The sequence below is a fragment of the Dermacentor silvarum genome, chromosome 3 (genome assembly GCF_013339745.2).
Source record: "Dermacentor silvarum isolate Dsil-2018 chromosome 3, BIME_Dsil_1.4, whole genome shotgun sequence".
NCBI classification, from domain to species: Eukaryota; Metazoa; Arthropoda; class Arachnida; order Ixodida; family Ixodidae; genus Dermacentor; species Dermacentor silvarum.
The window spans coordinates 170,120,296-170,139,264 of NC_051156.1; the positions used below are offsets into that span (position 1 = coordinate 170,120,296).

At 48.4% G+C, this 18,969-nt stretch overlaps 1 protein-coding gene across 3 annotated transcripts in view; it reads left to right on the forward strand.

Annotated features, from left to right (window-relative positions):
• The window catches only part of LOC119446077 (E3 ubiquitin-protein ligase mind-bomb), an 89,285-nt gene that overhangs the window by 46,445 nt on the left and 23,871 nt on the right, over window positions 1-18,969 (forward strand). For all 3 annotated transcript variants that reach the window (XM_037710415.2, XM_037710417.2, XM_049663879.1), the window contains 3 exons: window positions 12,872-12,976; window positions 16,200-16,329; window positions 18,815-18,888. In XM_037710415.2, coding sequence (XP_037566343.1) covers window positions 12,872-12,976; window positions 16,200-16,329; window positions 18,815-18,888 — 309 coding nt within the window. The remainder of the gene's footprint in view (window positions 1-12,871; window positions 12,977-16,199; window positions 16,330-18,814; window positions 18,889-18,969) is intronic.

The window sequence follows — 18,969 nt, forward strand, 5'->3', positions numbered from 1 at the left end:
ACAACGTGGCGCTTTGGAATATTGCGGGATATGTCCGAGATGGGTATTCGGGGAAGCATGCTTAGTGTTATAGAAAGTTACCTGTCTAACCGTACTTTTCGAGTTAGAATTGGCAGTACTCTGTCCAGACCTTTTATTCAGGAAACCGGGGTTCCACAGGGTGGAGTACTTAGTTGTACGCTTTTCATTGTAAAGATGAATTCCTTACATTCATTCATTCCACGCAGTATGTTTTATTCGGTATACGTAGATGACGTACAGATAGGATTTCGGTCGTGCAACCTGGCTATCTGTGAGCGACAGGTTCAGCTCGGTCTCAACAAAGCCTCCAAATGGGCTGATGAAAATGGCTTTAAGCTCAACCCGAATAAAAGCTGTTGTGTTCTTTTTACACGAAACAGAGGATTGAACGCTGATCCTGACGTAGAACTGTATGGACAGCGGATACCTGTAAGTACCGAGTACAAATTTTTAGGCGTAATACTAGACACCAAGCTTACATTCATCCCACACATAAAGTATCTTAAGAACAAATGCTTAAAGACAATGAACATTCTTAAACTTTTGTCGCACACAACGTGGGGTAGTGATAGGAAATGCCTCATGAACCTATATAAGAGCCTTATACATACACGATTAGACTATGGGGCTATAGTCTTCCAGTCTGCTACGCCCAGCGCGCTAAAAATGCTGGATCCCGTGCACCATGTGGGCATCCGCTTGGCCACAGGTGCTTTTAGGACAAGTCCTGTGGCAAGCCTCTACGTAGAGGCAAATGAGTGGTCACTCCACCTACAAAGGACATACTCCAGCTTCACATATTTTCTAAAGGTAAATGCCAACTCTGAACATCCGGCATATTCGACCATAAATGACACGACTAGTACCACACTCTTTCAGAATCGACCTGCAGCGAGAGAGCCTTTCTCGTTGCGTGTGCGGAGCCTCAGCAAAGAAGTAGGTGTACAACTCCTTGAACAACGTCTCATGCCCCCAGCAAAGTTGTTACCGCCGTGGCAGTGGCAGCCCATAGAATGTGACACATCGTTTACTGAGGTCACCAAGCACGCCCCAGAAGCACATATTAAGAAGCACTTTCTAGAACTTCAGGCGAAATACTCATGCCCGGAGTACTACACCGACGCATCAAGATCACATGCTGGTGTGTCTTACGCAGCACTCGGACCTTCTTTCTCCGAATCAGATGTTCTGCACACGGAAACGAGTATCTTTACTGCTGAAGCACACGCAGTTTGGTCGGCCGTTAAACATATTAAAAAAACAAAGCTACAAAAAGCCATTATATACACAGACTCCCTAAGTGTTGTAAGATACTTAAGTTCCTTTCATAAAAGTAAAAATCCTGTATTGAATGACCTTTACTCACTCCTGTGTGTAACATACTTGTGTAATCAACATATAATAATATGTTGGGTCCCTGGACACAGAGACATCGAGGAAAATATGCTCGCTGACGAAGCAGCCACGTCCATAGCAGCAAAAGACATGAATTCCTCCTCTGTAGCTGTCCCTGCCTTAGACTTAAAACCTTTTCTAAGAAAAAGCCTAAGGAACTATTGGCAACACTCATGGGACAATGAAACATCAAACAAGCTGCATGTCATTAAGCCACAACTAGGAAACTGGCCACCTATATCAAAAACTCGGCGAACAGAGGTCATCATCTGTAGACTTCGAATAGGCCACACATATGGCACACACTCCTACCTGTTGACTGGTGACGAGCCACCTACCTGTGGAAAATGTGGCACGACGTTAACTGTCCTTCACGTATTGCTAGAATGTCATGCATTAGAGGCTCACAGGAAAAAGTACTTTCGTTTACCATACCGTCAACAAGTCCCACTACACCCAGCAATGTTCTTAGGAAATGACCCACTCTTTAAAAGTAAATTAATCTTAGCTTTTATAAACGATGTTGGTGTACTGGATGTTATACACCCAAGGGATTCGTAGCACGTCCTCCACCTGGAGGGTGCTGCTACGGTAATACGTTTTTGCAGAGCACGTGCTTCTAGGCCCTTGCGTTCAAGGGCCCTGCTGAGGCGTTAGTGCTGCTGACACCCACATCTCTCTATATCATCCTCTCAGTGCATATCTTTTATGACCACCGCACGTCTCACACCTCACGTGTCATTCTCATAGTTTTAATGCATATATATTCTACGCACTTATGTTTTTAGGCCTCTATACAGCCGTGTGACATCTACCCTTCAAAATTCACAGCTCATGCTTCATTGACAACTAATTAGCATTGCCTTGGCGCTCTTTGGCCACACATGGCCCTTGCGCCAATAACATCCAATCATCATCATCATCAACCGCGAGCCGAGGAGGTGGCGTTGCGGCCAGAGCAGGCACGACGCAGAGAACGGCGTCACTAACGGCGCTGCCAATGGCGCGCGCGCTTGGGTGCGACGTAGAGAACGACGTAACTGACGGCGCAGGCAATGGAGACGGTCATCGAAACATGTAGCGAATGGTTTTAAATGCAGAGCATTTCTTTAACTCACATGTAGCGTGCGCCGTCCATCCGCAACAGCTCGAGTACAGGTGCGCCCTCTCCCCCACTCCTCCTCTCCCGCATCACGCTTGCAGCACATGTGCAGCTCGCGAAGCGTCGTAGTTGAGTCGCGCTCCGGCGCTGCAAGCACCGTAGCAACAGCAGGTGCTGGCGTGATAGCGCGCCCTCTTTCCACCCCCTCTCCCTCTAACGCGCGCTAGGAATATAAGGCGGGTTGGCGCGGGCTCCACTCGTCAACTCCTGCGCTCTCTTGCGTTCGTCGGCGGTCGCAGTTGATAAGCGATGGAAGCAAGACCTTCAACTAGTACCTCGACGCAATTCAACATCAGCGCCGAAGCACCAGTTCAAGACATCGTACCATCGTCTTCGTCGACGGCGGCAGAAGACAAGGCGGCGAGGCGGCGCGCTGCCGACGCCGAACGCAAGCGTCGTAAGCGTGCTGCCGACGCCGAACTTCGTGAACGAGAAACCGCGGCCAGGCGTCAACGTCGACAAGCGGATCCCGAGCAGCGTGCACGAGAAGCCGCGGGCAGGCGTCAGCGTCGGGCCGCGGACCCTTCGAGTCGAGAACGACACGCGGCTGCGACACGTCAGCGTAGGGCCGCGGACCCCGGCGTACAGGAACGAGAGGCGGCGGCGAGCAAGCGTCGTCGTCTGGAGGCCGCCGCCGCCGCCGCGGAGCCCGTCGGTCGCCCCGGAGGGCGCTGGCGCGGAAGCCGTCGGGCAACGTCAACGGGACTTTGGGGGTGCCGACGCGCGCTTCAAACGCGAGTTCCTGCACCGGAGCTTCGGGCACAGCTGCGACGTGTGCGACCGACTGTGGTTCGACAACTTAACCACGGTCGGGAACATGCGTAAGAAGAGAACACCAGAGAAGCAATAATAATATAATATAATATAATAATAAGAATCGCAGTGATGCCAATAAAATAATAACAACTTTACGTTACCTACTTACGATTCTCTCTTCTCTCTCAACCCAGACCACCACCACCACACCACCACCACCACCACACCACCACCACCACACCAACAACACCAACACCACGGAACCCCACTATGCTCTGCATTTACACGTGTCCCTCGCGTGGGGGCATGCGACGGAGTTTTTTTGGTTTCGCCTAGCCATATACAGCTTTCGCTGTAATATGCAGAAACTATCGACAATGATTGTCAAGTACGCGAATAGCCCGAACAGACGAGTCTGCCCCCCGGACCCTCCTTGTCACCAATCCCTGCCAGTTGGTTGCCCGAGAGCACACGCCTTTCCTTTCGGTTCCTTACCTCGCCTTCCCGGAGTTCCTTCGTGGCAGCCGTAAATACCGAACGCGTCCACTTCTTGCTCTCCTCATTGTGTCGGCGTCAACGGCGTCAGCGTTCTATGGAACGCTCGCCTTCTGCGGTGTTCGCTTCGAGGGCGAAAGTTCACTATGAATTCTCGTCCGACGCATCGTTCACGATGGGCTAGCCATCGCCGGGCGACCAGAGAGAAGGACGACGAACGAGTGAGCGACTACATCCCCTCCTCCTCACTCCCGTTCCTCCCCGCCATAAGGTTTCCTACAATAATTGCATTAAACTCTGTGCTCCCCGCCACTCACTAGCCCGCGAGCAGGCGTCCCTTTTCTGACTTTCTCGTGGCGAACGAGTGAGCGAGCTAACGAACGAATGTGCACGACTGCCATCGCCACCCTATACCCCTATTTGCAACTCGGTTGCCGAAGAGCGCCCGTTCTTTATCTCTCCGCGTCTCCTGGCCTTACTTCGCCCAAGTCATACCATCGTCCTACTTCTGACCTACTACAAAAGACCAAACAAACAAGATGCTGTACAGCGGCCTAGGTTTGTATTGTGAAATGTTAATTTCGTGTGTGGCTGTGAAAAAAAGGTCCTTAAGTTGTTTTTAGGGCCGCGAGAGACAAATAACGAGGCCATTCGATACAGGCTGCCAGGAACGATAGGCACAGTGCAAACTTACCATGGCTAGTTCCCGGGCTTACACTTTTACCTAACCCGCCGTGGTTGCTCAGTGGCTATGGTGTTGGGCTGCTGAACACGAGGTCGCGGGATCGAATCCCGGCCACGGCGGCCGGATTTCGATGGGGGCGAAATGCGAAAACACCCGTGTACATTGATTTAGGTGCACGTTAAAGAACCCCAGGTGGTCCAAATTTCTGGAGTCCCTCACTACGGCGTGCCTCATAATCAGAACTGGTTTTAAACCAGCACGTAAAATCCCATAATTTTACACTTTTACCTATGGAGAATTTCTACTATTGACCGTTTCTGAAACTATGAAGACATGGATGAATGAATAAACCGGGCTCGGGCGACGAGTTCGCGCTGGTCGACCAAGTCTGGCTTGGAGATCGCAGCCTCCCACGTCTCAGCAAGGAGGGTTGGGTGTGCGTCTGCTGCTATTGATTGTGTCGTTGTGATGCTTGCTCGGGTGTGCTTAACTATGAAGACAGATAGACAGAAAAACTTTATTGGTTGCAAGTGAGTTTGGACTCCTCTGGGTCCCTGCACCACCGTGCGGTCCCACACTACGTCCAGATGGTCATGTTCCTATTGTTCATGACGTCGGTAGCCCAAGCCACCGCAGCAAGCTGCGATTTTGTGGGTCCATAGACGAGAGCAGGACCTCCCAGTCCTCCCAGCTTGAGGTGGTGGGTTGTCCCTGCGGAGGAGGATCAGCAGGGCAGCCAAAAAGGCTGTGGAAGAGTGCGGCGCGAGGGTCGCCGCATAGGGAGCATGTAGGGAAGGTGCCACAGTAGTGGGATAGGATAGCAGCTGAGGGGATGGGAGAGAGCGGGTCTCCTAATCGCTGAAGATGTATTGAGCTTCCGAATGTGTAAAGGCTAAGGCGATGGCTGTCTCCTCTGCCTAATCAGGTGCAGAGCCTGAGGGAACATGGTGAGTTAGGGGTCGGGGTAGGGTTCGGTTGTAACCAACTGCTACAGCTTCATGCGTTGTACATGCGGCGTCTACCCAAATTGCATTCTGGGCTTGTGCGTAACACTTGTGACGGGAATTTGCGCGAGCTACGCGGCGAGATGCGTGATGTTGGGGATGGACGTTTCGAGGAAGAGGTTTACCTACGAGGGCGTTATGGATGTGTCGAGAAATGGCTATAAGGGTTGACTGATTAGCGGGTATGTTGATGTGAAGAGAAGCTAGGATATGGCAGCCAGTGGCGCTCGCAGCAAGCCTTAAGTACTGCGTCCGAAGGTGCGCCTCAACTAGTTCATGAAGGGTGTTATACATGCCTAGTGCAAGGAGTTTGACTGTGCTAGGGCTACGAGGTAAGTTTAGGGCTGCATTAGTTGCAAAGCGGATCATGGCGTTCACACGCTCGGTTTCCATGCGGTTCAGTTTTAGATATGCGGTGGCGTATAGAATACGGCTAAGCGTAAAAGCATGTACAACTTTCATGTTCGCTTCGTCTAAACCCTTGTGCAGGGAAGATACGCGGCGTAGAAGCTGTAACACTGATTGCGAGGAGGCCTTGTGTCACCACTCAGGGACGATGCGTTAGCTCCTCCTGAAAAGTGGCATAAGGAGGTGGAGTCTGGTGCCTGGCTTTCGTCAATGGCCGTCGTGAACGACAGAGGCCGGATCAAAACAAGCAAAGCGCAGCAGTTTAATGTGATGTCTCAACAACAAGGCAAACTGGCGTAGTTGAGTAGTAGCTGTGAAGGTTTTACACATTAAATTAGGAAAGCGGCAATTTTAAGGAACAGCTGTAACAATATAGGACTTTTACGATGTACAATCGTAGCATGAACAAATGAATTGTCTATCGGTACAAGCTAAACTTCAAACAATGATCGGGAAATAAAATATTTCGAGTCCACAGTCCACAGAATCAAAAGCGACATACAGTAAGCCGGGCGCGTCGACAGTCCGTCTACAGCGACGCGGCTCGTAAGTGACCCTCGAAGTCGGCGCCTCGACGTCGGCGGCTGGCTTCCACGGCGGCTGGCGGTGTTCGGTGTCAAGACGTGATGTTGGCGGCTTGTTTGCTCGGCGTTCATTTATCGTCCCCGGAGCAGACTGGTGAAGTGTCGAAGCAGCTCGTTTTATAAACCTCTCGAGGCGTCGGCATCCACCTCTAGCCATCCAGACGCACACATGAAGCATACACGCTCACACAGGTTCTCGCCGTGGTTCAAGATCCACTGGCGGTCACCCTCACCCGCAGGCAATTTAATCACACACAAAACAATAGTTGCGGACGAAGAAGGCTTCACGTAGTCCAGGCGTGCTTCCATCGTAGTTCGCTCTCCTAGCGGTCACCTTCGCCGGCAAGCAATTTAGACATACACAAAACAGCAGCCACGGACGCACTCAGCTTCACGTAGCCCGGGTGTATAGCCATCAAGGTTCAGACTCTACCAGCGGTCACCTTTTCCAGCGAACAATTTAATCACACACAAGACAACAGTCACGTACGAACAAAGCTCAACGTGCTCTAGATGTATACCAAAGATCACGTTCGCTACCGTTTACGCGAAAAGCCGCTGTACTTAGAGGAGCGAAGCTCAATAGGCGTGAATACTTAGGAGGCGGGTAGGTGGGAAACTAAAGAAATAATGCGATTTTTGTGACACCTTGAATGTTTTAAGGGTATGGTCATTGCGTCCGGAATCCTGCAAGTAGAGGCCGAGGATGCGCAGAATGGGAGCAAGGGGGGATAGGGGATCCTTGTAAAGTGATTTCTATGGGTGAGTTAGGGCAGATTTTGGTCTAATTAGGAGGAGCGCGGATTTAGAGGGGGAACATGCGAGCCCGTTAGATGATGCGTGAGCGGAGATTGTGACGGCTGCTAATTGTAGTTTCCTCAATTTCCCTGTCAGAGCCATGAGTGGTTCATGTGGTAATATCATCAGCGTACAGGGTGCGCTTGAGGTGTGGGATGAGATTGAGTTTGTGGGCTATGGGGATGAGAGCAATATTAACTAGAAGTGGGTAGAGAACCGCGCCTTGAGGGGTTCCTAGCTGGCCGAGTGTATAGCGGGGTGGGCTGAGCTGATCAATGGGCAAGGAGGCAGTGCGGCGAGAAAAAAAGGCGCGAACGTAGTAGTAGGTTTTAAGGCCTACCTGTAGTGCCTGCAGTTCTCGTAAGATGACATTGTGTTGAATTCTGTCAAGTGCCTTAGTGGGGTCAACTGCCAGGATAGCTTTACTGAGGTGGGGGTGGTATCATCAAGCACGTCGTGCGTAATTTGGAGTAGGGCATCCTGCGCAAATAGGTGCGCTGGAAAGCCCGCTATACTGTAGGGGAAAATGTGATTGTCTTCCATGTACGTTGTTAGTCGGGCAAAGATTATGTGCATGAAGGCCTTGCCGAGACAGGATGTAAGAGAAATGGGGCGGATGTTCTCTAGGGTTATGGGCTTGTGGGGTTTTGGGGAAAATTAGATTTTTTTTCATTGTTTCGAGGAGGCAGGGAGAATACCCGCTTCCCAGCACTCGTTAAAGTAGGTGACTAGGTGAGATATGGAGGCATCATCAAGATTCCGGATGGCAGCATTGGTAATTTGATCTTCCCCGGGTGCGGTATTGCGCAATTTCAATAGTGAAGCGCGAAATTCCGATTCTGTAATAGGGGCATCAAGCTGGGGTTGGGGTCAGCCTGTGTACTCGGGATTTTTGCAAGGAAGAGCTGGGGTGGTATAGGTGCATTTTACCTGTGCGAGGGATACGTCGGTGTCCTCCCGATGGTTATGAGCGAGGTGGCGAATGCTAAGACGCGTCTGAGTTTTTGATTGCGCAGTGTCTAGCATGTGGCCCAACAGGTGCCAAGCGCGGATTGTAGATATATGTGTGGAGACGCGGAACCCGTCACAAACATGAGCGCAGTTAGCGTTGCAAAGAGTGGCACTATGGTGTTCTATTTGCGATTGAAGCTGGGCGAGTTTGAGTTTTACTTTCCGGTTGTGCCTTGGAGTTTTCCGCTTTTGCGTTGTGTTGCCTTGAGCGATAAGGAGGTGGGCGAGCTTACTGTCGATAACGGGGGTGTCTGGGGGTAGTATCGAGCATTTGGGTATGTTGGCGAATGTCTTCTGCAACTGAGTAATCCAGGTGTATAGGTCGAAGGGGGCTTGTGCTGGCTGCGCTTGCCTAAATTTACGGCGATGGTCCCAATTAGTGTGCTTAACGGTGAATTTGCGCTGAGGTGGGCGATAGTTTATTGCCATGCGAATTAGGTGGTGGTCGCTGCCTATAGTGTGGTTTGCGTTCTTTCCCACTATAGGTGGGCCAAGTTTCTGCCTAACGTGAGGTCTGGGCAAGTATCGGCAGTAACACTGTTACCAACCCGCGTAGGTAGGCTGTAATAATTGAAGATGGTCAGGTGGAGCACCAGTGTTTCATTGTATAAAAACTGCGCCTCTGTGGTTGGAGCGCCGATAAGCCCCAGTCCTCGTGAGCACCATTAAAGTCGCCGGCAATCAGTAGGGCGTGTGATCCGGCCATTTAGGTTACGGATTTGAGGAGTGAAGGGAGTATAGATGAATGGACTGTCGTGGGAGAGGATAGCAGTTAAGAACGAACAGTACAGATTGTGTGTGGCGGGAGGGGGGGGGGGTAAAATTTCGATGAAGGTGTGAGCGATAGGGGAGGCAATGACGTGTTCCGTGTAATGCAAGGAGTTGCAGACGTATGTAACCACCCGAAGATCAGTGGAGTCTGAGGGGATAACAGCGCATCCTGGCAGTTGCCTGCAAACATTGGCGTCTTGGATAGTGGTGATGTCTGGTGGGGACAAAGAATTCGCGATAATCTGTTGCAGAGGGTCGAGCTTTTGCCGAAAGCCCCTGCAATTCTATTGGATAATTTGTAAATAAGTATGACCCCTCGGAGGAGCCATGTTGAAGGGTGGCGGGGCGAAGGAGGGGTGTGAAAGGGGCGTCTGCGGGAAGAGCGGTCATTGAGACTCCAGGAATAAGGTGAGCTAAGTGCTCCTCTAACTTGATCATGATACTAGAGATGACCTTATCTATTATTGACCCTTTTCGTGGCGATCCCATTGGCGCTGCCATGTTTGATCACGTGGTGACGCGTCCATTGCTTGCCTCAACTGCCTCCGTTGCCTCCTTGTTTACAATGGAAGTGTATGACGCCGGCACGGCTTAGAAAACCTACGTTTTCGGAGATATCGTAGATGGTCACTAGGTGGACGACACGAAGCTTTGATCACAGCTTCAGAGAACATACAAAAGCGCTTTCGGAGCTGATTAAGCAATGTCCAAACGGCGCAAGCAGCGTATATGGTGCTTGTTCTAAAAGCGGGGCTAAATATGTATTCCAAGCTATCCAAGCTTTCCGATTATGCATTCAGTCAGGATTAGTGTGTTTTGCTCTTTGTTCTTTATTCAGCAAATATTTTGAAGCAGTGGCTTGTCAGTTTCTGACTCAGTAAAGTTCCTCGGTGCGGCCACTATCTGATTATTTTCCGACTAATCGCTCGCGGGTGTGCTCAGTTACGATAGATTTGTTCTTGCTGCGCACAATGCTTGAAACGTAGCTGTTCTGTACATTGTAATACTTTGTAGCAAATATATATTACAGCTAGTAACTCGCTTACTCTTGTGGACCGTCACGAAACATTCAGTTTCGACCATTCGTGCGCCATAGGTGTAGTCCGTCATTTATTGTGCGTGTACAGTGCGCATATACATATTCAAGTGTGCGCCCATTCACTTATCCTCGATACATCGGCGATAGAGCGGGCGTAAGTTTTTCTGCCATTTGGGACAGATGTGTATAGATAACGTGCGCGAAACTTACTATGACAGGAAGCGGCGCTACTCCCTTTGTCATTGTTTAACGAGTGGTACTCACTCTTGCCGACGTTCTGGGGATGAAGCCCTTTCTTTGAAGATTAGTGATACAAGGCTGGCGGATGAGCAAATTTCTGTATCGTCGAGGAAAGCCGTACATCACGAAGTACCGGTAACACGTTCGGACAGTTGTAGCAGCGATCCGCGAACTTGGCCGCACAAATTCATTCTATTCCTTAACATGCCAGTCACTATTTTTCCAGCCAACTACTGCACATGTCTTCCATCCACATCATTCAATCTAGCATGATTGGAGCACAGTGTGTTAGCGAAAACTCAGTTGCATTTCCGACAGCTGATCGCACAGAAGCAAGGTAGAAGCAGTAATGGTTTCGTATTCGTGCGCGGTCGCTGAGGAGAGGTATGGCACGCCGCCGTGAGCGCCATCTCGTTTCTCTAAAACAAACTACTCCGCGAAAAGGGTCAATACGGGTAATGGTAGCTTCAATCATAGTCTGGTACTGTGCAGTGACCTGTGCAGTAATGCGCTATATGAACCTGGCTTCTAGGCTTTGGGCGAGGTCCTGAAATTTAGCTTCCAGGTCTGCGGGTTGGGTTGGGCTCTCATCAGGCCTCCTGTTTTTCTGAGGAGGTTGCTCGGTCGGGGTGCATGAAGAAAATGGGGCTGTGCAGTGGGGTATAGAGCAGGGGTGGAGGTTTTTACTCGTATATAGAGGGCTGCCCTGAGCAGCCTTACCTCTTCCCGCAGAGCCTTCACTTCGGGGTTCTGGGAGGTCGCGATTTTCTTGTTGGCATGCCTTGGAAGCTCATGTAGAGGTAGACGGGAGTGTCGTGTGAAGCGCGGGAAAGCCTTTGGTAGGGCGCTTTGTTTTCTGGGGCGGTGGACTGCGTTGTTTGGCGGTGGTATTTCTTGCCTTGCACAAGCCGATGCCCGTGAGTTGCTGCCCCCCCCCCTCCCCCCCACAAAGAATGCAGGTCGGGATGCAGGAGGGAATATCTTGCGGGTCATGCTTGTCCCCGCACCGCGGACCGAGACCACTCTTGGGCTGAGGGCACAGGTCGTATCGGTGGCCTGGTCGACGACAGTTTGTGCATGCGTCTGGACTTCCCTAAGCACTACACTAATGTAGCCTATGATGTGAAGGACTGGCCCGTGCGCAAATGTGATCACTATGGCCAGGGTAATACCCATTGCGGGCTGCGATGATACCGGCTTCTGGGTTGCGGGTCTGAAGGTCCCGTAGGATCCATTGCGATGTTTCCGCCCAGTAGGCTTGCCAGATGACTCCGCGGCACGGTGCAAGATATATACGCTTCAGATGGGGACACTTCTCGGTTTGCTCGCGAGACGCGATCGACCAGATAAAGTAGCAAAGGCGCGCGTCCATCGGCCCCCTGACGGCAGCGGATGCCTATCGGTTCGCAACTTCAGTTAGAACGCAGGCGATAGCTTGCGTGGACAAGGGACGCGCGCATCGAACTACTTCTACACACCGAACTACTTCTAAGTGCGAACACACCCAGTGCAAAACGTATCTCTTCTAGCCTCCACAGTGTTGTACTTGATGTATGAAACAGAGTATAGGGTGCCTTGATGCGCGCGCCCTCCCTGACGCCATGCGCGACGGCGCGTGCGCGAAGAGGCGGCCTATCGGCATAGGGTGCCTTGATGTCAGCGCCGCCTCCCGCCGTACGGAGAAGCGTTGCATCGAGGCACCCTATTTCTCGTGTTCGAAATTGGGAACTCCATGCCATCTGGCGGAGTGAACAGCAGTTAAGTTAGATGCTACTTGGTGGCGGCTGGGCAGAGGGCGACAACGACAGAGATTAAAATATCACCACTTTTACGGCTACCTACGCTCATTTTATACTTTATCCTCAATTGCTGACTATTGCTGCGTATTCTCGGCGTGACGTCGTATCATTTTCATACGACATCTGCAATAAGTCATCAAACTGACACTTTCTTTCTGGAAGTGGTTACAACATACCCAGATAAAGATACCCCAAATCCTTCTAAAGTCGGCTAAGAAGACCTTTCTTTTTAAAATATGGGGTTTTACGTGCCAAAACTACGATCTGATTATGAGGCCCGCCGTAGTGGGGGACTCCGGAAAATTTCGACCGCCTGGGGCTTTTTAACGTGCACTACAACGCAAGCACACGGGCGTTTTTGCATTTCGCCTCCAACGAAATGCGGCCGCCGTGGCAGGATTCGATCCCGCGACCTCGTGCTCAGCAGCCCAACAGCATAGCCACTGAGCAACCACGGCGAGTAAGGAGACTTTGTCTTCAAAATGTCGATAAGTGCGTACCGTTGCGTCTGCCAGCATCCACTTCCCAGGAACAGCATATTCCGAGGCTGCACACCTCAGGATTGTGTAAGACGAGTGCGAAAGGAAGCCACAATTATTTACTAGCGTGCCTCGCGCTGATTGCTGACATCCTCTTGAGTTCATTTTCTTATTCATGTTGCGGTTATTTTTTTTTATGAATGACTCCATTGCCTCTCTTTCAGTCTTCGAAGTATTCTGTCGGTCAAAAGGTGAAGATCTGCAGCGACGTCACCAGAGTGAAGTTGTTGCAAATAGGCCACGGAGGCTATAACATCGGCATGGCTCCTGTAAGAATTCGATCTACTTGCTTTTAAAATGTGTGTCATGTTTCTTTAGAGGCGCTCAGTCAGCGCACAAATATGTCGCGTTCTTTACGCGTCATACGCAGCAGCTGCGACTGTAAAAACTAGTTTTAGTCGCACCCTCCAAAAGATCGGCACCTCTGTGGTTATAACGTATTGTGACTGGCATAGTTCTGAAAATACACGTGACACGAAAACGCTAGATGGAGCAAAAAGTAAAGATGCCCTTATACACTTGGCGTAGCCTAGCGGTGCCTGCGCTCTCTCCTAGTTTTGAACGGTAGCGTCTATTTTCAGTCTAAAATGGCCGTATTGCTTGTCTAAACCTAAGTTTTATTCGACATAGGCACTCGCATTAGTGGCCACCCAACAGACATCATCAGTGGAAGATGGTTAAAGAGGGCATGTATTAGAGCTGTCAGTTGCTGTCCTAGGAGCCTGGTGCACATGTTAAGTATTTTGATCAATACAAAGTTGCCCAGGTTCTCTTTCAGGCCGCCTTAAATCTGTCACACTGCAGAAGGCTCCAGAGGCTAAGGTCATACACAGTTCCGTGGCTAAATACCTCGCTTGCACAAAAAGCAATTCGCCAACATTGTCTCAATTTTCGAAGTGTAGGGTGCACTCCGCCACTACCGCCAGTGGCAGTGGCGCGTGGGTAGAGGGGCTTTTAACACCACCTACAACAAGTTCTAGGGGGTGGGGCCAACCCACAACAGCCGCCCCAGTTGGAAAGGGGACCGCGTAGGGACTGCAGAATAGGTGAGATGCTCGCGCAAAGGCGTCATGCAGGCTCACCTAAATCCCCACAAGATATATTATTACAAGTTCATCTATATGAATAGTTGCCTCGATGAGCACATAGGATAACCAAGATTGCGATATGCACTTGTAGATAAACAAGAGAAAAGAAAGGATACTGAGAATTTATTGGTCCGCGTCAATAGTCAGGCTAGATAATTTTGCGCGTCCGTTCTATTTTTCTATTCAGTTTACAAACTCGACGGGCCATATTCATTTTTTTAGCACTGGCTTTTCAGGTGAAACTGCAAAGAAGTCTGTTCTAAGAATTTAAGCCTCATTACCGCTTCGACAGCCTGTATCGACACCACCTGCTACTTGCATATGCGACATGACCTTGATTGACGCGATCGTATACGTTATCTCGGTCGTTGTACGCGATCGTGTACAGGGTGATCATCTCTAAGTTTTGCGGGATTTACGGATTTACGGAGTTTTGCGGATGCCATCGTTCTAGTCCTTTAGCTGGATTATTCGGAGAGGCGGACGTTACTTGCACGAGAATACAACACATCGAATCAACTAATCAACAAAAATTCAGTAATTATCTTTCGAATGAATGACCTCACGGCACATATTGCAATTTATAAATTGTAGTGGGTGAGTTTGCAAGACGTATCCGCTTGGAATGAATTTCCAGTATGATTGACTTTTTTAACAAAACGTCTATCATGCATTGAAGCACAAAACTAACTCTAACCCCTATGTATTTTGTCCCACACTGTGGGAAATATGTCGAAAATCGTGTCATCCTGGAAATTCATTTCGAGTGGATACGACCTCCAAGCTTAACGACTACAATTTGTAAATTGGAAATGCACTTGAAAGTAATTAAGACGTTAATTATTGAGCTTTCGTTAATTAGTTATATGCAAATGATTATGCAGATGTATGCAAATTAGTTAACATTAGTTAACTTTATGCAAACCCTGACCTACAACGTACCCAGGCAATTAAATCAACTGCAGAAGTTCGTAAACGGAGATACGGTTCTATCGCGCAATAGCGTGCGCCATATCTTTGTCTTTGATAAATTTCACATGACTGATTTAAACTTGTAAATTAGTTTGTGTCCATACCTGTTCAGAATGTACTCATCACATGTATATTCATTTCGTTTCTTGTAAGTTGCACGTGCACATTCTTTACTGTTACTTGCTTTTAATTATTGCTCTTATTGATGTTCATTTTTAACAGTGTAACAGTATATATTCCCGTGGCGCTAATGTTATTTACCCGAATTTCAATGCGCTCGCAATGCCTATACATGTATGCACATGTATTCATGCCCAGGGAAGTGCATATATACCACGTGTTGCATTAATGAAGCTACTTACGAAAGCTTATAGTTTCTATTGCGGCTGTGTGCGCTGCTGCTGTTGCCTGGTGGTGGCCCGCTGGCCTCGTCAAGCTGTATATGTTTACAGCTTTCTTGCCAGGGTGGCCTTCAACACTGTACTTTGTGCATGTTGTAAATAAACTTGACTTGAATAATGTGTTTCGACTTCTCGTTCCAGCTCAAGGACAAGAATTATGCAATCTGCCACAGGCGATGTTTTAAGAATTCCGTAATACTTAGAAATGATCACCCCGTATACATATTCCCTCTACCCACATTTTAGTAGCTACTCTTCTACGTTCTGCTGTTTGTAGCATTTGAATCTTATAGAGCAAAAATATAATTTTCTTTTCTGGCAAATAGACATACACCCATTTCAGGGCTGACTGCTTGATGAAAGACCCAAAAGTGCGTTTTTCATATGAGTTCGTGAACAAGCATGATGTAAACTGGCAACTGAAGTAGCCGTAATGTGTGCAAGACATCTGCGCAAAAGTTCATCATTATCGTCATCATCATCAGCAGCAGCAGCCTATATTTATGTTCACTGCAGGACGAAGGCCTCTCCTGCGATCTCTAATTACTCCTGTCTTGCACTAGCTGATTCCAACTTGCGCCTGCGAATTTCCTAACTTCATCGCTCCACCTTCATCACAAAAGTTCATGGGGCCATAAACTGAGCATTGTGTGCATCAGTAGCTGGAGTGAGCTAACGTACAATGCGAGATGCTTCAGCTGCAAGATATTGTAGATTCACAACCGTATTTCTTTCTAATTTATTTAGCGCCAGTACATATAAGAGAAAGGGGGGAGGGGGTGAAGCACCATTGTCAGTCCGCCTCTCTTGTGTGTTCGGTCTGGCACCCACGACACCACGTTTAAGAACAGTAGCCACAAGCGTCAAACAGATCACAACACTAAACGATTCTTCGAGTCATGTTCACTACAATTCAGTGTTTTTATTTTACTGGCGCATTACATACATGTATATATTATACCATTGCTAGATCATCTCTTAATATGAAATTTCTGTTCAGAATGGAGTGAAATATTTGCGAGAATTTTCAGGCACTTGGACGAGTCGGTAGGATTGTCGAGATCGACTCTGATGGCGACTTCAAAGTCAAGTGCCGTAATGGACCCGCTTGGTGCTTCAACCCTGATCTTTTGGAGGCTGTATCGGATGAAGATGCAGAATGTAAGCAGGCGGACACTTTGGTTTTACACAAACAAACGTAAAGAAGGTGCGGTGCTTGTGTGTTGCATCGACTCCATCTGCTCATGCGAGATGGGCCTATACGGATTACATCAATAGTAGAGGTAGCGTTCACAATGACAGCGCTACACCGAAGCAACAAAGGAAACCTGTGTGGGTTGTATTTGGCATGCGCATCACTAAAACACCATAGATGGGCAGAAATTATAGATTTATCTGTGTTTGGCAGTCTGCCAATACAGCATCACTCTTGACGTAAAGCTTATGGAAGACCGCGCGTAAAGCAGATCGCAAAACAAAGTAAAAAATTGAGGGCCGAAAATTAACTGAAAAAGTTTGAACTCTGTGAATTTGTCGCTCAGTTTGTTCTCTTGGTAGCCAAAGCGAGGGTTTGGCGGCAACATACTCCCTTTCGAATCGAATCGCATGTATTCTCGGGATCTCATGCTGCGAAAGCTTCTGCGGTTGACGGTACAGCAGTCAGGGTTGTTACCTGTATAATGCGACGTATAGCCGCCGGGAATGGTACGGAGAGGTAATAGCGCGAAGTGTCAGGTAGCAAGAACAAGCATTTTAAGTATTACAATTGGATTGTTCATTGGCTGTGATTATATTGACGTAGGGGTCGAAAACTAGTGCTTACTTTTTTAGCGTCACTACAACGTGACAATATGATAATAGCGCGAAGTGTCAGGTAGCAAGAACAAGCGGTTCAAGTATTACTCACAACTCGATTGTTCGTTGGCTGTGTTCATATTGACGTAGGGGTCGAATACTAGTGCTTACTTTTTTAGCGTCACTACGACGTGACAATATGATAATAGCGCGAAGTGTCAGGTAGCAAGAACAAGCGGTTCAACTATTACTCACAACTGGATTGTTCGTTGGCTGTGTTCATATTGACGTAGGGGTCGAAAACTAGTGCTTACTTTTTTAGCGTCACTACGACGTGACAATATGATAATAGCGCGAAGTGTCAGGTAGCAAGAACAAGCGGTTCAACTATTACTCACAACTGGATTGTTCGTTGGCTGTGTTCATATTGACGTAGGGGTCGAAAACTAGTGCTTACTTTTTTTAGCGTCACTACAACGTGACAATATGATAATAGCGCGAAGTGTCATGTAGCAAGAACAAGCGGTTCAACTATTACTCACAACTCGATTGTTCGTTGGCTGTGTTCATATTGACGTAGGGGTCGAAAACTAGTGCTTACTTTTTTAGCGTCACTACAACGTGACATTATGATAACTCATTTGCTGCACCTTCGAGCTAGTGAGGTTGCATGGTGTAATTAGGGAATTGGCAGTGGCCTAATAAAGCACAAATAAAAAGAAAGAGAAACTAAGCTAGCGAATGAATTGGCAGGTGAGAAAAGAAGGAAAAGACACAGCGGGATGGACATTTTCCACTCAAGTACTTCATTTTAAAAACTCCTATATTGCATAATGTACATGTCTGCCCGCAGTGGTTGCTTAGTGGCTTTGGCGTTACGGTGCTAAGCACGAGGTTGCGGGTTCAAATCCCGGCGAAGTGCAAGAACGCCCGTGTACAGTGCATTGGGTGCGCGTTAAAGAACCCCGGGTGGTCAGAATTAATCCGGAGTCACCCACTACAGCGTGCCTCATAATGAGATCGTAGTTCTGGCACGTAAACCACAGAATTTAACAACGTGCATACCCTCATGTCATTTAACAATGAGAATATTGGTTATGGGGCCATTGAAGTATAAAATAGTGATGTTTTATGACGTATTTCTGACGCGTTTGTCCTCTTCCTCTATTCAGCGAGAGCTTTGAAGACGTCGGGAACCTTGGCAACTTTCCCCGCTGGCTTTTTTGAATGATTTGGTTGTCAAATGACTTACACAGAAATACCACCTCGAAAGAAGCAAATAAACACACACGCGTGCAAACACGCACAAAAACAATGACGAGCATTTAGCGTCGACATGATTGAATCGATTACCAATGTAGTGGGAGTTGCCAGACACTTGGTACATGGTTTGCGCATTAATGTGCTGCTGAACAAGCGAAGGAAAAAAATGATGAAATATACAAATTAGTTTTCAATCATAAGTGCATCGAAACGCTGCGACATTGGCATTTAGATGGGGGCGGAATGCAAAAGAACACTCGTGTACCGTGCATAGGGTACACGCTAATGAACCGCAGGTAGTCGAAATTAACCCGGAGTTCCCCACTATGGCGTGCCTCGTAATCCTATCGTGGTTTTGGCACATATAACCCCAGAATTCAATTCAATGTTGTGACATTAGTGCAGTGAAAATAAAAATGGCAAACTCAGCAGAACAGATACATATTGGAAAGTAGATGTAAATGAGGAAACGGATGAACGCGCAATTATTTCCTTATTTGAGATCGTCCGTTGGCGCCTCCAAGTAGTACATTAGCCACCGCATTGTATATAACGATTTTTGCACCTTTCGTTTATTTTGCTTTTATAGCCGATGACTCGGATTCTGATGATGTTCCCGCTGCTCTTCAGCGCATCATGCGGGATCTACTTATGCCCACACAGGTGAGTTGCTCGAGGTAGTCATGTTTCGACTCCCGCAATTGATCAGAGGAGCATCGTCATGGACAGCTTCAATGTGAAAAG